Source organism: Micropterus salmoides, unplaced genomic scaffold (genome assembly GCF_014851395.1).
Source record: "Micropterus salmoides isolate LMB-PRFRI ecotype aquatic unplaced genomic scaffold, ASM1485139v1 Ms_hic_scaffold_16, whole genome shotgun sequence".
In the NCBI taxonomy this organism is placed as follows: Eukaryota; Metazoa; Chordata; class Actinopteri; order Centrarchiformes; family Centrarchidae; genus Micropterus; species Micropterus salmoides.
The window spans coordinates 14,261,957-14,286,956 of NW_024040707.1; the positions used below are offsets into that span (position 1 = coordinate 14,261,957).

At 38.5% G+C, this 25,000-nt stretch overlaps 4 protein-coding genes across 5 annotated transcripts; 3 read left to right on the forward strand and 1 right to left on the reverse strand.

The window, feature by feature from the left end:
* Positions 1–1,906: 1,906 nt before the first annotated feature.
* LOC119906115 (small integral membrane protein 4) lies at positions 1,907–5,879 on the forward strand. Its single transcript, XM_038723641.1, has 2 exons — positions 1,907–2,220; positions 5,243–5,879. The coding sequence occupies exons 1-2, from the start codon at positions 2,067–2,069 to the stop codon at positions 5,332–5,334; spliced, it is 246 nt and encodes an 81-aa protein (XP_038579569.1). The 5' UTR covers positions 1,907–2,066; the 3' UTR covers positions 5,335–5,879.
* Positions 5,243–7,622, reverse strand: ognb (osteoglycin, paralog b). Its single transcript, XM_038723640.1, has 6 exons — positions 7,467–7,622; positions 7,272–7,350; positions 6,826–6,990; positions 6,518–6,720; positions 6,305–6,397; positions 5,243–6,165 (listed from the first exon to the last, which is right to left on the reverse strand). Exons 1-6 carry the CDS (start codon positions 7,548–7,550, stop codon positions 5,995–5,997), a joined length of 795 nt encoding a protein of 264 aa, XP_038579568.1. The 5' UTR covers positions 7,551–7,622; the 3' UTR covers positions 5,243–5,994.
* A 3,133-nt stretch (positions 7,623–10,755) lies between these two features.
* Positions 10,756–15,612, forward strand: LOC119905399 (14-3-3 protein beta/alpha-1-like). Its single transcript, XM_038722414.1, has 6 exons — positions 10,756–10,908; positions 12,005–12,306; positions 12,427–12,550; positions 13,218–13,381; positions 13,630–13,725; positions 13,815–15,612. Exons 2-6 carry the CDS (start codon positions 12,013–12,015, stop codon positions 13,869–13,871), a joined length of 735 nt encoding a protein of 244 aa, XP_038578342.1. The 5' UTR covers positions 10,756–10,908; positions 12,005–12,012; the 3' UTR covers positions 13,872–15,612.
* A 131-nt stretch (positions 15,613–15,743) lies between these two features.
* On the forward strand, positions 15,744–22,313 carry LOC119905398 (embryonic polyadenylate-binding protein A-like; the record flags this gene model as incomplete). Of its 2 annotated transcripts, XM_038722411.1 has the most annotated exon segments (8): positions 15,744–15,984; positions 18,054–18,258; positions 18,714–18,907; positions 19,312–19,427; positions 20,221–20,307; positions 20,694–20,833; positions 20,931–21,025; positions 22,176–22,313. In XM_038722411.1, coding segments are annotated over 7 exon segments (963 nt in total), but the record flags the coding sequence as incomplete, so codon positions are not given.
* Positions 22,314–25,000: the final 2,687 nt, after the last annotated feature.

The following is a 25,000-nucleotide window of genomic DNA, read 5'->3' on the forward strand; positions in this document are numbered from 1 at the left end:
GTATCATCCGAGTGAGCTGCTGTGTCTCAGCACATGTAGCTTTTTTCCCATTGCATGGGTCAGTGACTTTTCTTTCCAGACGTTGAAAGAAATTTATGGTTCCATGTAGAAGCTTGATGCATTATGTTTTGACTGACGTTGGCAGCCACAGAGAAGCCAAGAGATGAGAAATCCCTGAATAAGTATTAGTGATATACCGAATCCGGCCGATTTCTGGCATTTTGAGATAATTGACATTGGCCGATAATGATGGCAATCACAAGCCTGATATATATCCTGCTTAATGACAGCAAAACAAACACCATTACTGGCTAGTAAAGTATTATAGTATATTGTTATACTGTAGAGAATAATGCAGTTGACTAACTTCACTTCTGACAAACTGTACCCCACACTCCCTAAAACAGCAGGCATGATCTGAAATCTACAGCATAACCCAATGTATTTTTCTATTTTATTAATTAATAAAAAAACGAAACATTACTGGCTAAGGTAACCATGTATATTAGATTATACTCTGCATGGGATAATGGAATTATACATGGCTTTTCTATGTTTTGATATTGGCATCGACCATTGCTCCCCTGCTCTCTAAATATTAGCACTGGCCACTGAAAAACCCATATCAGTCGACCACCAATATGGATGTCACATATAAATTTAAAAAAACAAACAATCCCCTTCAACCTCTTTGCTCAGAGGGGATGCAGAATCAAATATGTTATCTTTCATAAAAGATGTGGATGAACTAATACCCACAGACTTCCATTCTGTCCAAAGGTAATATTAAAGGACAAACTTATCTCATTTATGTCAGTGGCTCAAAACACAATCAATACATTGATTTAATCTCAGTGATAAGCAGACCTTCGTAAAATAAAAGCTTTCAAATACTACTGATGATTATTAATTTAATTAAAAATAAAAGCCCAGTTATTTTCTGCATGGCAACTCCACGACTGACTAAATGAACCGGTGGTCATTTAATTATTCAAAAACCTTCCAGGAAGACACAACATTCCGCTGTGACCACTATTCCTGTCTGATTTAAACTTACCTATATTAGTTCTGTTATATTACTTATGCGTAAAAGGGCGAGCATTTCCTGAAAGCATTTTATTTAAAATTGTGTATAAACAAGCAAAAAAACAAGAAAGATAATAGGCCGGCAACAAAAGTCACTGGATTACCTTTAAGATGATGATACACGGGGCAACTTTTTGAGCAATGTTGCTGGGCAATCTTGCAGTGGCAAGTCCGACTATGTTTTGAACGGATAGTGGCGGTGCGGGCCAGGTGGCGGAGTGGTGGGATAAGGGGATTACGGTAGTAATCATTACTCATTACCACTGACGGCAACGTTGCCCTGCACAATTGCTCTAAAAGTTGCTCTGTGTATCATCAGCTTTAGAGTACAGCTCTGCATAGGACAGCTCTGTCCATCATTGGTGACACTAAACACCCCCTGAGTTTGAGCTGCTCCCTTCAGGACGACAAAGTATGTCTGGCAAACAAAAAGACCTATATATGTATATATAGGCTAGGCTCTAAAATAATAAAGGTGTATTGTATTGTATTCTCCAAATATATTAAAAAAACATTCTTTTCACTTTTAAAATGCTATTATTTCACTGCAATGTGTGCACAGAAAAAAATAACACAACTAATACCTTTATGTGCCCTTTAAACGCTCGTTTAGCTGCTTTTTCATTAATCTTATGGTTCTAAATGGTTAAATAATTACTCTCCAATTTCACCCATAGACTACAAGATTTCACACACGCAACACAACCGGATGTTACGACTCTTCTTCAGTGCGTTCGTTTTAAATGCCAACGTCGAGCTGCTATTGGTTCTTGGGTCGTCTCTTGTAGATTCTAGAAAACTCCGCTCGTTTGCTTTACGCCGGGAAAAAAACGAGTGCACCGCTTCATGTCCGTTTCCCCAATAACATTTGTAAAGGACATGCACAAGGCCCACACCTGCTCTATCTATCTTTGGCAAAGCTTACCTGGAGAGCTTCGACTGTTTATCAAGACCTGATCTATGTACGTCTGTTAGCAACGATGCTACGTAGGAGTAAAAACTTGAGCTATGTTCTGAGCCTTGTCCCGGGCAAACGTCGTCTTGGGACATACAGGTTCCTTCCCATCTTTTTTTGCATCGGAGGCGTCATGGAGTGGATCATGATCAACGTGAGGATAGGAAAAGAGACTTTTTGTGAGTGTAAAATGGCAAATTGGGTTTTTTTTCAGGCATGGTTTAACTTTAGCTTACGTTAGCATATTGGGGACTTCTGTTAGCATATTAGCACTGTCGCTTTCTTGTGTAAGTTTTCTGTTAAACAGCTGTTATTAAACAAATAATGCAAATAGTGCAAAGTCGGAGCAGTTGCTAATTTTATTTACATTTAGCAAATTCTGACTTGCTAGAGTATATTAAGTACTTCCAGCAAAGCTGCTTTACTTAATTTAAAACGCTGTATCGAAGAGACGTACACATTGTTTCAGTAAGTCGGAGCGTGTTTACCACGTTGTCACAGTGAGCCTACTGTTGGGACTGTGCTTGTATACAGATTTGGGACACAACAACGTCGTTGACCTTCCAAATATGTCCCCAAACTTCCCTATGCTGCAGCCTCTCTCTTCTCCTCAGCTCAACTGCCATTAGGATTATGGAAAAAGAGAGAGGGAAAAACAAATGTTTAGGTACAATGTGCAGGCAGTTAGATGGGTCACACTGCTAAAAGACACTCTGTATTTGCAGCAACACAGGGATATTAAACATCACAGTATATTTAGTCTCATTGACTTATCTGACCTCATTAAATTCATTAATTACTCGATTAAGCGACTGATATTTTTGGTGTAACCATTTACCATACCACAAACTAACATCATTAGTGGGAATTTACATTATAAATCCGGAGGCAGACAGAAAAACAACACACTGTCAATAATGGTAATATGACAACAAAAATCCGAGATGATATTAAGATTCATATCAACGCCAGTGATGTTGTCAAAAGTACTCAATATGTGGATGCCCCCTTTCAACATATTTAATGTTTATATACATGTATGTATATACAGGTGCTGGTCATATAATTAGAATATCATCAAAAAGTTGTTTTATTTCAGTAATTCCATTCAAAAAGTGAAACTTGGATATTATATTCATTCCTTACACACACTGATATTTTAAATGTTTATTTCATTTAATTGTGATGATTAAAACTGACAACTAATGAAAATCCCAAATTCAGTATCTCTGAAAATTAGAATATTACTGAAGACTAATACAAAAAAAGGATTTTTAGAAATGTTGACCAAAAGTATGAACATGAAAAGTATGAGCATGTACAGCACTCAGTACTTAGTTGGGGCTCCTTTTGCCTGAATTACTGCAGCAATGCGGCGTGGCATGGAGTCGATCAGTCTGTGGCACTGCTCAGGTGTTATGAGAGCCCAGGTTGCTCTGATAGTGGCCTTCAGCTCTTCTGCATTGTTGGGTCTGGCGTATCGCATCTTCCTCTTCACAATACCCCATAGATTTTCTATAGGGTTAAGATCAGGCGAGTTTGCTGGCCAATTAAGAACAAGGATACCACGGTCCTTAAACCAGGTACTGGTAGCTTTGGCACTGTGTGCAGGTGCCAAGTCTTGTTGGAAAATGAAATCTGCATCTCCATAAAGTTGGTCAGCAGCAGGAAGCATGAAGTGATCTAAAACTTCCTGGTAGACAGCTGCGTTGACCTTGGACCTCAGAAAACACAGTGCAAAGAGTGGTCTTTGTGAATCTCCCCCACATTTTTGAATGGGTTTTGTTTCACAATCCTCTCCAGGGTGCGGTTATCCCTATTGCTTGTACACTTTTCTACCACATCTTTTCCTTCCCTTCGCCTCTCTGTTAATGTTCTTAGACACAGAGCTCTGTGAACAGCCAGCCTCTTTAGTAATGACCTTTTGTGTCTTGCCCTCCTTGTGCAAGGTGTCAATGGTCGTCTTTTGGACTGCTGTCAAGTCAGCAGTCTTCCCCATGATTGTGTAGCCTACAGAACTAGACTGAGAGACCGTTTAAAGGCCTTTGCAGGTGTTTTGAGTTAATTAGCTGATTAGAGTGTGGCACCAGGTGTCTTCAATATTGAACCTTTTCACAATATTCTAATTTTCTGAGATACTGATTTGGGGGTTTTCATTAGTCGTCAATTTAAAAATTATCAAAATTAAAAGGAATGAACACACAAATATATCAGTCTGTGTGGAATGAATGTATACATTATACAAGTTTCACTTTTTGAATGGAATTACTGAAATAAATCAACTTTTTGATGAGTGTGTGTATGTATGTGTATATATAGATATATATATATATATATATATATATAATGTGTGTGTGTGTGTTTTGAACAATATTGAGAAATGCCCATCACAACTTTCTCAGCTGTAACTGCAGAATGTTTGGTATTTTTGCTTGCTAAACCCCTTAAGTAATTAATCTGTTATCAAAATGCTTGCAGACTCATTTTGTGTAAATTGACTAATCAATTATCTGACTAATTGTTTCAACTCTGATATATAATTGGATTTTGGATATTTTATAAACTGATCACATGCTCTATATGTAAAATGCATGCATGAGTTTTAAAAAGCAACTAGCTGTCACTTAAATGTAGTGGACTATGTATAATATAAAGTACTTTAGGACAGTAACTGAGTAAATGCACTTTCCTCTACTGCATATCACATTGTTGATATTGCATTGATAGTCTGTAGCTACACCTGTAGACAGTTATTCAAAACATGTTAAAAGGAAAAGATTGTGTTTCTACTCTCACTGAACCACTCACTAGTCCATATGTGTTCAAATGTGACATTTAAGGACAACTAAAAGGATGGAGTGTGTTTAAAAACAAATAAACCTGTCCAGCATGTTTTATCCTGTAGTATTCTGAGGCCATTTAGGGATACAGAGAGCATGTTTTACAAAGGACAGACTCCCAATCCTGGTTATAGGCCTTTTTCCAGCTGTCCACCTTTCGTGTGGGAGATTTGGGTTCATTTCCCACTGTGACAAATCCAGAATGGTTTCTGAAGAGTTTCAAAACGTTTATTTAAATGGAAATATAATATAGTCTCCGTAGTCCAACATATGTCGCTTTTTTTATTCACTGCAGCTTTAAAAACATCCTGTATTACAGGTGTCTCATTTCAGTCTCTTAATTCTGTTTTTATCCTTTCAGATGATGTCTACCGAAGAAAACAATCAGAACGGGGGTACCAGAAGAAGATGGCAGATGGTTTGATAGTTCTTAATGAGCCTGCAGCCAAGTGAACAGCAGTTGGATTTAATGTGGACTTCACATGTTGTCTTAAGGACGCATTCTTGGACTCTCACACCCTTACTTCTTTGCAACAGGCTGGAATGGACTTCATAGCATATTACTGGGTTACAGCAAATTGTATCACAGTTATGAACATTGTTAAGGAGCCAAGAGTGAAAAGGCTGAAGAAATCACTTCCAACATGCAGGTTTTATTGATAATATGATCTTCAGTTAAAGTAACATTAGCAGTAATAATACCATTGGCGTTATGTGATGAAATAATCCCAATTGTGGTCTCAAATTGATTTGACAACAAGTTGATGTGTTATGTCTAAAACATTGCATAACACCTGCCAAGACAAACCAGTCTCAGCCAAATTGTAACAGAAGAAAAATACTAAAAGAGTCTCTGTATTTAGAGACAGACAGATGTGTTTAATGCTGGCAGACAGCATTTGATAAGAAACAAAAAAAACCTCTTTCTTCCTCTTGTTTAAATCCTGCTGTTCTGTAATTATATGATTTCTGTCTGATTAAAAAAAACTTGGACTATACAGTAGACTTGGGTATATAAAATGTAACTGTATTTTGCAAACAGTATTTTAATTATCTGTGTATCTGCATCTCTCATTTTACACAGAACTTCCCGCTGAAACATAACCTCCGTTTTCAGTTGTACCATCCAATAGGGAGAGACTGCAGACAGATGAAGCTGTCAGGGTGCTTTGACAGCATGATGGGGTTCCCATCCAGTCTCACCTCGTTCATGTTGGTCCGTATGTAGTGACTGGTGTTACCTTTGCAGAACGTCTCATCTGTAATCGTCAAGATCTTGTTGTTCTGCAGAACAGACAGAATCCAAGGACACAAAATTGGCTTGTAGCTACTAATGGTCCCGCAGACAGAAGAAAATCTAATTGCTTCTATAAAGTGTCTCTGATTAATTGCTGTGATTGCAGTGAATCGCAGATGAACTTACATGCAGGTGCACAACATGAAGGGACTCTGGAAGTTGGGGCACTGCAGTCAGTTCATTGTTTCCAAGGTAAAGATATGCCAGTCTTGTGAGTTTCTGCAAAAACAAAACACCACTATTTTGGATTAAGCCTTTTGCTGTATCAAACTAAACACATGCAAAATACATAATTTCTGCATCACACTTCTGACATTTCTGACACTCTCGCTAACTTACTTTAAAAGCAGTTGCCTTTACACCCTGGGTTGTAAGCCTGTTGAAATTGGCGTTGAATGACACTAGCTTGGTGGGCAGCGTGGGAAGTTTAGTCAGTTTGTTTTCTGCAAGAGTGAGCTCCTCAAGGTTGGAAAGTTTTGAAAAAGCACCGTCGTCTATCTGAGCAATGAGATTCCCAGTTAGGTCAATTCTTTTCAGTGTGGCTGTGGATGCAAGCAAACAAACAAAGGGACAGAGAGAGTGAAGTTGAAAGATGACATTCAGTGAAGAGGAGAATTAGTTTACTTATTATAATGACTTTTATTCACCCATGTCTGCAAAGTCTTGGTTGCTTATTTTTGTGATTTTGTTGAAACGTGCGTAAAGATATGCGGTTTCCTTCGGCAGTGCTGGGACGGTTGACATTTCAGGGGACACCTCCTCACAGTAAACAGATCCACTCAGGCAAACACACAGCAGACATGTCGGCAGCTCTGAAAAGATCACATTGTTGTTTCATCACCTTGTTTTTCCAGGAAAAAAAGGATTCTTTCTAATTAGTCATATTAATAAGTGGACTAATTGGTTTCAGTGATGTGACTATGCAGCTTAAAAAGCAGTACACGGTTTAGATGAGGACACTTGATCAGCCCCATTATTACATAATATGGGCTTTAGCTACATTCACAAAAATGTGGAAGAATGCCTCAGCAAGTGTTGCATAATCGGCTTTGAAACAGTTGTTGAAAAGTATTTCTGTTTAAACAAACCTTACCATCGACTTTTGGAGGTGCTGCTTGGTCAGCATTTGAGTTATGAAGGATGTCATTGCCTGTAGAGTCTAGAATGCCTCTCTGTAAACAGAAGAAATTTTCAAAATAACTATACTTTTCATCCCAACTCATGACTGATACATTTCTTCCTCCCGTTCATTAGTATAGTGTATAAACCCCCAAAAGATATTTCTTACTTCCATGTATTCATCTTTTGCTGCAGAAGACAGTAGCCACGGGAGTATAACAGATGTGAAAATTAAAGTCCTTAATTGCATCATTGTGTCTTAGTTGCTGGTGAGAGAAGACAGCACGTCTGCTAGGCTGGGATCTGAGGTAAATGTGAGCAGGAAAATTTTCCATCCAGTTTCTATTAAGTTGCCAGTATACCGCTGAGTAAGAAAAGGAAACCAACTTTAACTCAATACGTGCTGTGTTTGCTCGCAGTGGTTGTGATGATTCTAAAGACTTTTTATAGTGTTGTGTTTTTATACTGTGTTGAAGTGATGATAAAAATAATGCTTTTAGGCAAATAAGTAAACCTGATTTTAAATTTTAGTTTTAAGTGGAAAAAGAATGTTGTTGCTGGAAGAACAGATCAGACCTGGGTTCCAGTAATTGATGGGAACAATGGGTGGGATTTATAAATGAATTGCCAAAGCACCAGACTGGAACGAGAAAACTATTTTGAATATGTCCCTTTTTTCAATTTAATACTAAAGTTGAAAACCCAACTTAACAGCAGTTACAGTGTCTCTTTAGAAGTGGGCTTTTTTTTTTTTAAAGGGGTTGGTATATATTTATTTTGTTTGTTTCTTAATCAGTTTGATGAGTAATCAGAAACTTGGTGTTCCATTAGATGATGCAGCTCTGTGTTTTTTAAAATCTTAATCTATTACATGTCTAACTAACTTTTGTGTCTATTTTTATTTAAAATTGAACGTCTTTGAGTTTTGGACTGGTGTTCAAACAGAATGAGCAACTTGAAGATGTCTCATTGGGCTCTGGGAATTTTTACCAATTTTGTAACATTTTTAAATCTAAACGATTCATCCAAAAATTAATTTTTAGGGATTTAATTAAAATTAAAATAATCTTTATTTGCTTCCCTTTGGTCATGTGCACTCAGGCAACAATCAAACATGGAGCCTACATGTTTTACTTTGAATTGCTAAGAGGCAGATTTACAGGGACACCTATCCTCAACACTTAAGCCCCTGCACTGACAAACAGCTAAAATGTTAAAATGTCCTTGAGCAAAAATTCTGAAACTCTGCTATCTCCAGAGGCCTGTGCTTCCACTGACCTTGACCTTGCTTTGCAGGATATACAGTGGGTACGGAAAGTATTCAGACCCCTTTAAATTTTTCACTCTTTGTTTCATTGCAGCCATTTCAATCAAAAAAGTTCATTTTATTTCTCAGTAATGTACACTCAGCACCCCATCTTGACAAAAAAAAAACAGAAATGTAGAAATTTTTGCAAATTTATTAAAAAAGAAAAACTGAAATATCACATGGTCATAAGTATTCAGACCCTTTGCCGTGACACTCATATTTAACTCAGGTGCTGTCTGTTTCTTCTGATCATCCTTGAGATGGTTCTACACCTTCATTTGAGTCCAGCTGTGTTTGATTATACTGATTGGACTTGATTAGGAAAGCCACACACCTGTCTATATAAGACCTTACAGCTCACAGTGCATGTCAGAGCAAATGAGAATCATGAGGTCAAAGGAACTGCCTGAAGAGCTCAGAGACAGAATTGTGGCAAGGCACAGATCTGGCCAAGGTTACAAAAAAATTTCTGCTGCACTTAAGGTTCCTAAGACCACAGTGGCCTCCATAATCCTCAAATGGAAGACGTTTGGGACGACCAGAACCCTTCCTAGAGCTGGCCGTCCGGCCAAACTGAGCTATCAGGGGAGAAGAGCCTTGGTGAGAGAGGTAAAGAAGAACCCAAAGGTCACTGCGGCTGAGCTCCAGAGATGCAGTCGGGAGATGGGAGAAAGTTGTAGTAAGTCAACCATCACTGCAGCAATCCACCAGTCGGGGCTTTATGGCAGAGTGGCCCGACGGAAGCCTCTCCTCAGTGCAAGACACATGAAAGCCTGCATGGAGTTTGCTAAAAAACACCTGAAGGACTCCAAGAGGGTGATAAATAAGATCCTCTGGTCTGATGAGACCAAGATAGAACTTTTTGGCCTTAATTCTAAGCGGTGTGGAGAAAACCAGGCACTGCTCATCACCTGTCCAATACAGTCTCAACAGTGAAGCATGGTGGTGGCAGCATCATGCTGTGGGGGTGTTTTTCAGCTGCAGGGACAGGACGACTGGTTGCAATCGAGGGAAAGATGAATGTGGCCAAGGACAGGGATATCCTGGACGAAAACCTTTTCCAGAGTGCTCTGGACCTCAGACTGGGCCGAAGGTTTACCTTCCAACAAGACAATGACCCTAAGCACACCGCTAAAATAACGAAGGAGTGGCTTCACAACAACTCCGTGGCTGTTCTTGAATGGCCCAGCCAGAGCCCTGACTTAAACCCAATTGAGCATCTCTGGAGAGACCTGAAAATGGCTGTCCACCAACGTTTACCATCCAACCTGACAGAACTGGAGAGGATCTGCAAGGAGGAATGGCAGAGGATACCCAAATCCAGATGTGAAAAACTTGTTGCATCTTTCCCAAAACGACTCATGGCTGTATTAGATCAAAAGGGTGCTTCTACTAAATACTGAGCAAAGGGTCTGAATAGTTATGACCATGTGATATTTCAGTTTCTTTTTTAATAAATTTGCAAAAATTTCTACATTTCTGTTTTTTTTTCTGTCAAGATGGGGTGCTGAGTGTACATTACTGAGAAATAAAATGAACTTTTTTGATTTTTGGAAAATGGCTGCAATGAAACAAAGAGTGAAAAATTTAAAGGGGTCTGAATACTTTCCGTACCCACTGTATAAGGAGCTTTCCTACACATATAAAGTGCCACATTTGTTGAATAAATTTATTAGAATTTTATTTATTTTTTTTACAATAAATGAATAAATTTTCAATTATGACCAATATGAGTCTCCCAATATCCTGCCCACATTGTGTGTATAGTTGTATAACTGTTTAAATGGTGCAGAGTAGACAGTTTGAATATTAAGCAGAAATGCTAGATGTGGGTTGTCCAATACTGGTGTGCCTAGTTTTCTAAAAACGTATAGATACTATTAATGTTGTCTCAGTAACTAAAACAGGAAACCACAGACAGACAACAATCAGCACATACGTTCATATGAATTCCTTGCTTTAATGAATAAAAATAAAATCATTCTGTAACCGTGTCAATCCTGACAAACGCATTTTTTGGTATGGTCCTTTCAAACCCGTGCGATAAAATGTAAGCGCACAAACTCAGGGCGTTTTTTTGTAAAATACTGTATTTTAAGTTTGGCCATATAAATTATCTCATTTTGTCATTTTTTTGGTTGCATTACGTAAGGCAGATGTGGTGGAAAAAAAAAAGAGGAAACAGAAGTACCAGTGTAGCGGAAGTGGTACTGCCCTGAACGATACGCTGAGCGAGACGGAGGACGGAGGCTGAATCGTCCAGAGAGAGAAAAAAAAAGCAGGATTAAAAGCCGCCAATATTGTAAGTGTAATAACCTCTCTCGTGTTACTATCGCATTATAGTAGTAAATATTCATTCGCAGGTTAACGTTTGAATGGCTGATTCATCGTGTCCGGTTGAATCCTGTTGAGAAGCCATCACGCTAACAGTAGCAGGCTAGCTGGGTTTGTGAAAGGCTAGTCGGTTAGCATTACCTGCTAGCCAGCGAGCTAACCGACGGTCGGATTCCATGACACTTTGTTCTGACAGGCTCCTCAGCCTGGGCGGGCCGTGGTACAGCTGCTGAAAACGAATTAAAGGCGGAGGTAATACCTTGTAGTATAAGATTGTGTAGTGTACTGATTCTAAAAATGGCTAATGTTAATTGCCAACACCGTAGCCGTGCGTTTTTTTTATCGTTAAACGAAAGGCAGGTGTTCCTTTTGCTGGCCTAGCTAACGTTCGTTAGATAGCGGAACGATATATTAGACGACGGTAGCTAAAGATTCACTTTGCATTATGATGAATAGGAGAGATTAGCAGCAGTGCTTTTATCTAATCCAGTTAGGTCGCCAACGTTAATAAGAACAAAACAAATGATCAATCAGATCGGACGCATTTAACACGCTGACGTTAATATCAGTTAGCGAATTGTATCATCTCGCTAGCGTTGCTAGCAACATAAGGGGAGGGCATTAAAACCTGACCCGGGAAGGCTTCGGCTGAAACAACGTTAAACGAGTCAGTAAACCCGCTGTGCATGTAACATTTTGCTTTATGGCAGTTGTTAAGACTCTTCACGACGTGGATGCAGTCCCATTCAGACAAAATGTGGTAAAGGACGAGGCAGGAATGGGGAACGCTATTAACTAGCTAGCCGCTAACCTTAGCTAGTGATGTGTATGGTTGACCCACTTGCCAAGGGGCCCAGTTCACAGTGCTTATCCTCACTTTCCATCCAATTCAGGGGTTTCCTTGCTGCTCTGCCAAATCAGTTCAGAAAGAATAATGTTAGCTCAGAGCACTCAATAATGTCTAATAATTGATAGTGTGAGGACTATTGTGAAACATTATTCCTTGTTTTTTGATTAACTACACATACATACCTACTTCTAATACTGTATTTTCTTTTTCTCAGTCTAGAAAATGGATAAGAACGACCTGGTACAGAAGGCCAAGCTTGCTGAGCAGGCTGAGCGCTATGATGACATGGCCGCGGCCATGAAGTCGGTGACTGAGCAAGGTGCAGAGCTGTCAAATGAGGAGCGCAACCTTCTCTCTGTTGCCTACAAGAATGTGGTAGGAGCACGCCGCTCATCCTGGCGTGTTATCTCCAGCATCGAGCAGAAGACTGAGAGCAATGAGAAAAAACAGCAGATGGCACGTGAATACCGGGAGAAGATTGAAACTGAGCTGCAGGAAATCTGCCATGATGTGCTCGTAAGGGTTTCTAATTTTGTTGGTTTTTCAAAACAGTCCTAATTAATACACTTGTGAAGACAGTGCTTGTGTGTAATTTTCTGATTATCACAAACTGAAAAACTCAGCTTTTGTTTTCAGGGGCTACTGGATAACTTTCTCATTACCAACGCATCTGCTGCTGAAAGCAAGGTGTTCTATCTGAAAATGAAAGGCGATTATTATAGATACCTGTCTGAGGTTGCATCTGGGGAAGCTAAGAAGGGTAAGTGAGGAAATGATTTACATTATAATTTTGTGCTGGTACAAAATGGGGTTTTAAGCTGTATTAATTCATATTTTATAATAATTGTTCAAATTACTATGTGCAATGTGAAAATGGTTGCTTGTAGATGAGCCCAGAGAGTTTTATCACCCACCTCAGCTCTGCGAAGGGTCTTTCAGCACAGTTGTTAATTTTGTTCACTCTCATCAACTTTGTTTCCAGCAACAGCAGGCAGCGTTTTTTTATTTTAGAAATAAAATAAACCCAAAACAAAGCATCCCCCTCTGATATACAGACGGCAGACTACCTAGCCCAACATTAAATAGCAGAAAAGTTGAACACACCAGAGCATTTAGTACCTTAACAACCAGATATTTCCCCTGGGACTAAAACATAGCTAAAAGGAGAGTGAATATTGCACTACATTTGCCAGGCAGAAACAAATTTGACTCTCTAAATTAATGCTAGTGTTGTTCCGTGTTTGTTCAATAATGGGCAACTGTTACCACCTTTGCTATTTCAATTATAAGGAGACATTACAGCAAGTCATTGTGTGCTTGTTGTTCTGCTGCCCCCAAGTGGCCAAAAATGAATAAACACTGCTTTAAAATATATTATAAATAGTGATTGTAACTTCTTTTTTTTTTGTTCATTTTGTTGCCTAAAGATACAGTGGAGAACTCCCAGCAGGCGTACCAGCAAGCTTTTGACATTAGCAAGGGGGAGATGCAGCCAACACACCCGATCCGGCTTGGCCTGGCCCTCAACTTCTCTGTCTTCTACTATGAAATCCTCAACAATCCGGACAAGGCCTGCAGCCTGGCTAAGACGGTATGAACTTGTTCATTGCATTTGTTTTTGTTGAAAGATTTGAATACATTATAACATCACTACTAAACAGAAACCTTGGATTCACTGAATTACTGGCAGACATTGTAAGGGTATTTTGTGCATTAATTTATTTTTCAGTGCTGACTAATTTAAATGCTCAGTTTTGCTTAAACACTGCCAAACAGTGTTTAAAGGCTGCTGCTAGATTATTAAAGTTTAAATAACAAGTTTTAATTTTTGTATTTCAGGCATTTGACGAAGCCATCGCTGAACTTGACACTTTGAACGAGGATTCTTACAAAGACAGCACCCTGATCATGCAACTATTAAGGGACAACCTGACTGTGAGTTTTAAATTATGTTAAATGCCTCTGCTTCATCCTGATGTGATCCGGTGAACCTGATCATAACGTTTGTCTTTCTCTGTTCCCAGCTGTGGACATCAGAAAACCAGGCAGATGAGGGAGAGGCCGGAGACGGGGAAAACTAATGAAATTGCACTGTTAATCCACCTACACTCTTATCTTAAACACAGACAGCTTATATACATCCCCCTCCACTCCATCAGCTCCTCCCTCTTCTGTATGACAAGCAGCCTGAATTGCTCCTGACCAACTAGTTTACCCCTCTCAGTTCACTGTGAGGTGACAGGGTAATTTTCAGTTAGCAGATTCAGTCACTTTGTGGAAACATGTCGTATTGATTAGTGAGTCCATGTTGCTGTTGTTTTTGTCGGCTTTTGTGTGTATGTCCTTATGGAGTGAGTGAGCGAGCGAGTGTGAAAGGATGCGAAAGATTGTGTGTATGGTCTGGGGGTGTGGGAGGGGGGTGTTGTGAATTCTAATCGTCCTTCCAAATCCCTTTGTCCCAGCTAGTTTGTTGTGCATTTTTCATCCCTTTTTTCATTTGTTACTTTCTTATTTGTGATTCCTCATGATATTTACAGGTTTTATTGTATGGTAATTGAACTGGCAGTTGATTTCCACCAAACACTGTGATGGTAGGCGTTCCATTTGCTTCACACACCCAAAACAGTTTTGTGTTTTGAATTTCCAGACACACGTACAATCCTGTATTCGACTAACTGCAATTCTGCTGTGGGCTCATACAGAAAGGAGGCAGGCTGTATTGTGACACTGGCATCTTGGTGTAACGCTCCTTGATCATGTTCACAAGTTCAGTTTCAAAGTTTTAAGGGACCCCTTAAATTGTCATGTTAGATTTGTTCAGACATTCCACATTATTAGGCTTTCGTCAAGGCAGTGCTCCTTTTTTTTCCCTTTTTTTTTTTTTTTGGACTAAATATGGATTGTCATTGTAGTTTTACTCACTGTTCAGGTGCTGCTTGATCTCAGTACAATGGAAATTGTATGTGCGTAAATGTGGTTCCATGTATTTTGCAAGATTGACTATCATCTGTATGTAAAACTTAAAGTAACCTTTTATTGATGTTAATTGAAAGAAATGTCTTACCACACTGTATCAACCCTGCTTGCAAAATATTCCTGTTAAAGCGGTTGTTTTCTCCAACAAAAAAAATCTGTGCCTGGCTTTCTCTTGCAGCCTCTATTTTCAGTATGAATTGACAGTATCTGCCTGTTTATCTTTTTTTTTTTTTTTTTTTTTTTTTTTTTTTAAAGAAATTTCAAAGAACGAGTTAGACCAGACAAACTTAAATTTCTAAATCTTGACCTCAGTTTGTACCCAGGTGCATCGCTCTGCTGTTTAAGATTGCTGGTGTGAATGATTGGAGAAGAAAGAAGCTCAGTGTCACAATACCATGTATCACCACTACATTCCACATATTGTAGTTGAAGACACCATTCCACATTATAGCTGACAGTCTGTTTACTCTGACAATGCTCCAATGAATTGAAATAATCTTCTGTTTAAAAAAAATCATGTCAGTTTATTATTATGCTTGATGAAAATGCAGTTAGTGAATGTGGAACGAAGCCTGTCTGTATATCAGGTATCTACTTGCTTTGTTTTTACTGACAAGTCTTATGGCTAAAATTTGCTTCTGTAACAGTCTATTACCCAGTGCACACACGTGGTTGTGAAAATTTAGAATAGCTCTAAAAAGCAATGATGAAATGGAGATAAACAATGGTTGGTGTAATTCTAGCTTTGTGTTTATGTATCTTAAAACCATTCTAGTTTCACTATACATGTAAGAAATAGGAAAGTGTCAAAGACCATTCAGTGAAATAAAGTTTCGTTTAAGATAACAGGCAAATTACGTCTTCATTTCTGTTCACAAGGAATATTTTCTCAATAAGGTGTAGTAGTAGACATTTTAATTAAAGCTAGCATAAAATCACTGAGATTTGGTCACGAAAAGGGCCACCAGAGGGCGAAATAAATTGAATTTTAGTCCCCGATATCCCGATATGCGAGGACTACTTTTCATCGCGGAGTGTCACGTTCCTTCCTATCCCCTCACGGCTTAATTGAAATAACGATGTGCGGAGGGATAGATGCAGGTGTTCCACGGTCATAATTAAACGAAAACAAGCTCCGCCCATGTGGAAAGTGTAAACGGCGCTCATGAGTTAAATGTACACCTGAAATCCGACGCATTGGCTATTTAAAGCTGTAACGTAAGTAACTTTAATTTTAAGATTTCCCTCGGGTTATTAATCGAGATTTAGACGCTTCAACCGCATAAAATAAGTTTAATGTGAAGTGCCCAAAGAAAGGGAGTAAATTTAGCTAACTTCAGCTAGCTCTCCTTAGTGTTTTTGGTAACAATTAATATTTTTTGAACTGATTTTTGAACTCGCTTGTTGCCTTTAGTCCTGTATGTTATTAAAGCTATGCCATAACTAACTAGGTGATAACTTTACTAAATGTTCATTTATGTAGCACCTTTACACCTGTTTACCCCGGCATTTAACGTTAGCCACATTCTTTCTCTCTTGAGATCAGGCTTGATATCCATTTAATATCCTCACACACACACGCAAAACACTCAGTGGCTAGTTTATTGGGTACACCTAGCATGCAGTCTAATGCAACAGTCCTGCGGTAGTTATTTTATCATAAAAGTTACTCAGTTTTAATTTAGTTTATCAGTTTTTGTTGAAACTGCTTGAACATGATTGTTTTGGAGGATGTAGTTTGTTTATGGTGCTGTTGAACTCTATTGAATAATCCAGATATGTTTTTGTTGTTTAGTCTACCCTTATTGATATAAATAGGGTGGACTTAATATACAATACAAATATTGAGTGTATAAATTGTTAGTCCACATTGTATGTGTCCTGTCTCTGTCTGAGTTGTGATTTATAAAAAAAAAAAATTACCAACCATATGCACAATCATAGTTTTTCTTTTAAAGTAAATATTTTTATTTTTTAATTAAACTTCATCCAAGCAGGAACAACTATTTTTTTCCCCCCTCTCCTACTCTTTGCATTTGGATGAATGCACACGGACGGTAATGTAGTGATACTCTAGTGTAGGAGCTAATTGAATTGATTTAATGAATTTAGGTGCTATGCTAACATGTCCTATGCAAAGACAGGGTTCCCACGGTCATGGAAATCCTGGAAAAGCTTCCAGGCATAGAGAAATATTGAAAGTTTTGGAAAATGCATGAAATTTGATGTTGTCATATAGGGTTATAGGAGAAATTATATGTATATTTTATGGATTTACACGTATCACAAAATTCAATCTTTTTAAGTCAATATGAAAATAACTGACTTTACCCAACCTGTAGAGTAAAGTATGCAATTTTATGTACTTGTTGGTAGTGAAAGGTCATGGAAATTTCATTATGGGTCATTGAAAGGTCATGGAAAAGTTTTGAAATCTTGTCAGTAATATTGGGTGGGAACGCTGCAAAGATGATGAGCAAATTTTACATATTTAGCCAAGCCTCTGCATTTTTAATTTTAAAAGTTAAATGCGTGCAAGAAGATGGATATGATCATAAATGACCTACCTGCAATAAATCCTACCTTCTTGAAGTTTATGATTTTACATGTTTTTGTTGAAGCTGTATTATGTATGTATGTATGGATTTAACTTAACAAGCCGCAGCTTGTGGTGCTATTAAATTTGGGTTGCATGACATTGAGAGGCGTTTCTAATATTTTGTCTACCCTTGTTGTCTCTCAGGTGCAGGTCAGGTGATTGATGTAAATGAATAGTACTTATTCTTATGTAACTAGCCTATGTGATGTCTATCTTGCACTGCCATTTTGTCCAGGTCTGTCTTGTAAAAGAGATGATGCATATGAAGAGACTCATTGGTTAAATAAAAGAATATGAAGGGAGTGGAAACAATATTAGACCTTAACCTTTGAGTACAACTGACCTGTTCAGGGTGTACCCCACCTTTCACCCAATATGTGCATGTCTGGATAAGCACTACCTCCTGTGAGCCTGCACAGGTTAAGCAGATGTAGGAAATGGACAGATGGATATATTGAAGGGTGTTTCAAACATTGTGGATTCAGAAATGACCATAGAGCTGAATCAACACTTTGGTCAACTAAAATGGAATATGTTAACCATCATAAAGGTGAAATTGTTTCAAAGCTGTTATATAGGTTTGCGTAATAATACTCACAGGGTAATGTTTTTATGTACGTAAAATGTTTTGTTTCCTTTTAAAAACTTAAACTGAAACACTATGCTGATATCATCTGTCTTGAACTAGCTGTTACCAAAGATGAACAGCAGTGGACAAGCATATCCCCTCGCTTCTCTGTATGTGGGGGACCTGCATCCTGATGTTACAGAGGCCATGCTCTACCAGAAATTTTCTCCTGCTGGACCCATCATGTCAATCCGTGTGTGCCGCGACATCATCACACGCAGATCTCTGGGATATGCCTACATTAACTTCCAGCAACCAGCTGATGGTAAAGTACCCGTTTTGGTGGAATTCCAACTTTAAAAATGCAATTTTTATTACTTGTTAAGTCCATTGAAACATTTGAAAATCAGTGCATTGAAATGTTTCATGCTATCTGTGAATAAGATTCTGCTCACTCGATCAGATTTGCTTGGGAGGAGCCAAACAATGTGGAGTAATGCACTAGATTAGCTACTGTTCAGAAGGACATCCTATATTGTATTGTGTTGCTGATGTTCATTACGCTGACAGCTTGATGAATACACCTGATATCCTCACGTATTTCTGAAAAGATCTTGTTTGTTGCAGGTCATAAGTGAAGCACTTGTGCTACTTGCATAAAATAAACTGAAATAAATTCTGTTTCTCAACTAATGTAATTTGTCTCGATTTTCGAAGTTCTCACTCACACACATAACATTCTTTGATTATGACTAATAGGAGTTCTTATTGTGTGTTAAGCGGAGTGCGCCCTGGATACAATGAACTACGACGTTATCAAGGGGCGGCCTATCCGAATAATGTGGTCTCAGCGTGACCCGGGACTCAGGAAGTCTGGTGTGGGAAACATCTTCATCAAGAACATGGATGAATCTATTGACAACAAGGCACTGTATGACACCTTCTCAGCCTTTGGCAATATCTTGTCCTGCAAGGTAAGTGGCCTGGGTCATACTGACTGCGTGGTTGTTGTAGCTCTCTGGTCTTAGACAGAAGTTTCTTGTGCAGCGTGTAATAAGCTGATGTTGCACTCAGTATTAAACATATGTTTGATAATACTTTTACCTTCTACATGCAATGGAGTAGGGCTGTGCAGTATAGTTTTAATCAGTGTTACAACAATAACATGCATATTTATCAGTACTTCCTGATGTGGGAAATGTATGCAAAACTGCTGATCAGTACAGTAAACTCCTTTTTTACACATGTAAAACAAAAATATAGATCAGTGGATACGTTGTCGCCACATTATCACCCAGTCCAATACAAAAGTACATATTTGAAACTCAAATACAAAGCTTTGTAATTTGCTTGATTTAAAGTATTTTTGTCTTTGTAGGTTGTTTGTGATGAGAGAGGATCCAAAGGCTATGGCTTTGTTCACTTTGAGACTCATGAGGCTGCAAACCGGGCCATTGACACCATGAACGGGATGCTGCTGAATGATAGGAAAGTGTGAGTAAACTAAATACTTTGAAAAACTAAACTGGCAAAAATGCAATCCAAAACAAAGCAAGTTGAGGCATAGAGCAGCGCAGAATGTATATGTATGTAGGGTGACCAGATGAGAATGGGAGAGGGATGGAGGGAATGTGGCCACTGGTACATTTAGTGTCAATGAACATATAATAATAAATAATATAATAATAATAATATAATAATAATAACCATAACAACACACGTGAAAGTCAAAACACAACCCTAAAATTTATTATTTTTGTTCATGAAGTCACTTGTCTGTCATTAGGAAAAACACAACTGTGGACATGTAACAGTGGGTAAAATATGATCTTTTACCTATTTTTATTTTATTCATTCATCAGTGCAGTGTCTGCACAACGTGCGTGTCGGATCTCTCCGCCGTAGCTGCCTGAAGCTACACTTTCCCTGTCCTCGTGACTGTAACTTCCACTAACCACAAGAAAACAAAAAGGGGAAAAGAGCATGAGTGCTATAACAATGCTGTTCATACAATGTACAGATAACCTGCAACCCCTGCTGGAGCAAGAGAACTACACAGCGATCAGTATTTATTGATTAATTAGGCTATAATCCAAACTCATGTTAAGTCTAATTTTCGGGACAAACCGGACAGGAGTCAGGACAACTGCTCGTAATTCGGAATTTTTCGGGACGTCTGGTCACCCTATATGTATGTGAACAGTATAAAATGTTAATGAATGCTGAAGATTGTGTTGAAGAAGTCAGACTTTTTGCAGATTACTTTTCCATGTGTTTTTTTGCTCAGTGGAGGGACAGGTAATCAGTTGGAACCTGGCTTTGTCAACCCAAAGGCCCATTTCCTGGGGGGAAAATGTCAGTTGTCCCTTATTAGGTCAGTGAGTACGTAGGATGTATGTGTAGGTTTGTCATTTTTGTGTGTGTTGGCAAAGCAAGATGATCAGAAAGATATAATGTCCATACAGTGTAGTTTTCTTCCCCTACCTTATTCCATTCATGATGTAGAAAGGCAGGAACATACACATTTGTTCTTAAATTTTGATTTCTGGTGGAAACGATATTAGTGTTTTTGTGACTTTGTCATAAAGTTGTGTGTGTTGACGTTGTCTGTCCTTCATCAGTTGTCTTGTGGTGGTCTTGACGCTGTGTGCTGAAGCTTAAGACACATTTCACACCGGACAATCAAGTTTTTAAACTAACTTAGTTACTTTTATCCCTTCATTATTGTTCATTGGTGATGGGTTCAATTTTTGTCTGCAGTTTTGTTGGCCACTTTAAATCCCGCAAGGAAAGAGAGGTGGAGTTTGGCACCAAAGCTATGAAGTTTACCAATGTCTACATCAAAAACTTTGGTGAAGACTACACTGATGAGAAACTCAAGGAAGTCTTTTCTGTATTTGGTAAGAAAGTAGAATTTTATAATTTGTGCTGCTCCTCTCCTTGATAATTAGATTTCATATCAGACACTTACAGACTGGTTTGTGTTCACACTCTCAGGGAGGACTCTCAGTGTGCGAGTGATGAAGGACGAGAGGGGTCGTTCACGAGGATTTGGCTTTGTAAACTATGCTAACCACGAGGATGCTCAGAAGGTAGTGTGTGTGTGTGTGTGTGTGTGTGTGTGTGTGTGTCAAGTGTCCACTACCAATACCTACCAACAGTAGCAGTTATTTGGTATTGAAATTAAGCCAGGACCCGGGACAATAAAGAGAATCTTGATTTGTTGTTTCAACATTTAAAGTTGCATTAAGTGATGTTTGACTTCCATGGGTCAAAAAGACTCTCAAACTAGCTGGCCAGATACACTATGGGCTTCTATTGAGGCATAGAAAAGAATTGGTATCCCATTGGAGTTGTGTTTCTGGCCACCTGATGAGTGCAAGACAAATATTTGCTCGCCTTGTAGCTCTGGTTTGATCACCAGGAAGTTTGAACAATTAATCGAAATTTTATCAAACAATTTTCAAATCACAAGAGGTCCAATGTTTGGTAACGGTTATTGGTGTGTCAAAATACCATTTTAAATTAAATATGGTCATGCTGCAGAGATGTCCTGGTCTACACATCATTTTCAGCAAAATGAGAATAATTAAATAAAAATGGTAATTCCCCCTAGTATTGCAAATCATATCGAAATTGCAATATCAGTCAAAATAATCATCGTAGTTAGATTTTTAATTTTTTTGGTTGTTCAAAATCGTTTAGCCCTGCTCTCCGGGTTACTTTTCCTACTCTCACATGTGATACTGCCTGTCCTGATTTCAGCTATAAAAATAAAAAATAATCCTAAAGGGAACAGGATGGCGACAGTATCAGAAGACCACACACTAGGAATCTGTTTAGACAACACACAGTATAATTTTAATTTTTATCTCTGACTGTCAACAGCTGCTGCGTGTGTGTGTGTGTGTGTGTGTGTGTGTGTGTGTGTGTGTGTGGTTGTGCTGGGCAGGTAGGATACCATAAGGTTGGTATGGGTGTTGATGAGTGGGAAAGAGACAGTCCATGTGTGTGCCAGAAATCCAAAACCATGAGCTAAAGAGCTGTGTAGAGTTGAGTTAGTGCATTTTAAGTGGGCTTGTTACAAAATGGAACCAGGATTGATTTAATTCATTGTTGATCTGGGGGGATCACTTAATACAGTTTTAACGTCCGATCTATTTTATATTGTTGGAGTATCATGACTTTTCCATGACCACCTCCTGTACAGGCAACATGTTGATGCTCCGCTTGTTTTCCCAGGCAGTTGATGAAATGAATGGAAAGGATATCAATGGGAAAATCATCTATGTAGGCCGGGCTCAGAAGCGTCTGGAGCGCCAGGGAGAGCTCAAGCGCAAGTTTGACCAGATCAAACAGGACCGCATCCAACGCTATCAGGTGCTTGTGAAGACTTATAATGGCGCTCATTGTTAACGGTCTTCTTTTAACTGAATGGAAAGAAATTAAAGGTTCAGTATTCACAATGGAGGCCTTACCTGAGTTGTTTATATAGTTTATTTATACAAATAGGTTATCTGAGCTCCCATGCTCTTTTACAGTGACGTCTTTCTCACAGTTTCACTGAAAAATTAAGAAAATAATGGAAACAGAATGTAAAAACACAAAAAGAATGCAGGTTAATTTAAAGCAGAAGGGGCGGGGTTATTATTGAGATGGCTTTAAGTTAAGAGTCACAAGTTTTGATTTTTAGTAAGCCTTGCAGATTTATTAAGACAACAAAAGATAACTTGAGATGGCAATTTTGAAAATATTTTGTAGCCTAATACATACAAGTGGTTAGTATGTCTGTCAAAAATACCTTTATTATATAAAATATTTCCAATATCCCCAATAATGAACCTGAGAGCAGAGTAGTAGACGCAGTCTAAAGGACTGAGAGTGGATGTAGTATCATGTCTATAAACATTCCCCTAAAGAGTAACTACACCAAACAAAAACAATTGTTTAACAGCCTACAGTTTCAGTATTTAGATTTTCCATTCATCATTTTTCACTTTTGAGCGGGTTTCGTCCCGTTGCTGTCTTTGTTGTCCTTTTTAACATGACAACTTAAATTACTCCGGAACTAGTAACACACTTCCCGTGTGAGTAGGGTTGGATATTGTTTTTGTTCTATCAATTCTGATTCTTCTCATCAAATCTGGTTCTTATTTAATCTTGGTTATGATTCCAATATTCTAATCCATAATCAGTAAAGTGACAGGAATGTTTCTTGTTCCCTATAATTATAAAAATAAATATTACTCTCTCATAAGGAGTGACCTCTCAGCTGTTTCTGTTGTGCTATGAATCAGGAAAATATCAAAGAAGGCTGAAGTCCATGGACATTGTTGTGAATGAGCCGATATAAGTAATGCATATTACATAACTAAACGGCGAGTCAACTGTAGCAAAGGGATGTAACACCATCACCACAAATCTTGTCGCCGCTTGGTGGCATTCATCCACTCTCTCCTTGCTAATCTGTTTCTGTAATAGAGGGGCGTCTCTGGGGACTAATATCTAAGAAATTATATATTGGAATAATTTGAAGACATCATTAGTTTTCATTAACTTTTGAGCGTTTGCTGCGGTCCACCATGGTCCCAGAATGTAAACACAAGTACTATCTTATCGCACGCTTTGTTGACATATTGCATAACAAATGGCGTGACATTAAGTCCTTGTAGCAGGTTCTGACAGAAAAGTGCAACTTTAATGGACTGTAAAATACTCACTGCAGTTAAATCGGTGGCGCAACAGAAATATGCAAGAAGTTAGGAACTGATAAGCAGAATTGAAATGCATGTGTCTTAACGAATCCACAGTATTTGGCAATTTGGCACTGGTTCTTGATACCCAACCCTACATGGGGGCCAACAGAGCTTTGGATACATCTCTGAATACAGACACATAATGTTCTTCTTACCCCCTAAGGGTTAGAGTAAGGTAAGGAATAGAATGATATTTTTGGGGAATAACGCTATCTTGCTTTCTTGTCACTGAGTTAAATGTCAACCAGATCAAACGACCAGATCAAAGCACATCAGGTGCTTGTGAAGACTTATAATGGCAGTTTACAAACTGGTACCCATTTTCTCATCTGTGTGTGCGTTAAGGCTGCGGTCAGTTAGCTTAGCTTAGCTTAGCTTAGCACAAAGGCTGGAAACAGGAGCAGACAGCTGGTCAGGCTCTGCCCAAAGGTAAAAATCTAACTACCAACGCTCATTCACTTAAAATAAGTTATATCCTGTTGTCCTGTTATTGCAGTGAGGTTACCAGGCAACCTGCGGAGACATAGTCCGACACACTCGTTTGGTTTTTGTTTTCCAGATTAAACAAGATATAACGTAAGTTAGTGAGTTTTACAGGTACTGTTTATCCCAGTTTTGTCACAGGACAGAGCCCAGTGAGCTGTTTCCAGTCTTTGTGCTAAGCTAACCATCTCCTGGCTGTAGCTTCCTATTTAATAGTCCAATATAAGATTGATATCGATATTGAAATCTACCGCATGTAAAAGCGAAGAAGCGTATCTACAAAATGTAAAACTAAGGTACCACTTGATTTGTACTCTACGTCTCCAAACTCATATTGCTGTGTGCCAGTTTCAGCTGATTGACTAGTGATTCCAGGATTTTCAACATGCAGGACATGCAGTTCCTCAACATCATTGCAATAGATATTTATGCAGAAGGATGACCTGAGCCAATTTATAGACTCATGAGGACTATGCAAAATGTAATGAGAGCTCAAGCACACGTTTGACCAGATCAAAGCGCGCATCAGGTGCTTGTGAAGACTTATAATGGCAGTTTACAAACTCATGAGGACTATGCAAAATGTCATGGGAGGTTTAAAACTTTATATGTGTACATTTCTTAGAAAAGAAATGTTACATAAAGATGGAAAGAGGAAGGTTCCAAGTTGTCTGTCATTGAATTTTTACTCGTGGTAAGTTGTACTAGGTACTAAATTTTTATGTTGAATTCATATATTTGCATTTGATGCTTTTATGTTGATCAGCTTGACAGACAAAGTGGTTGGGAAGCACAAAACATAACATGTCTTAATCTTTCTGATTCCAG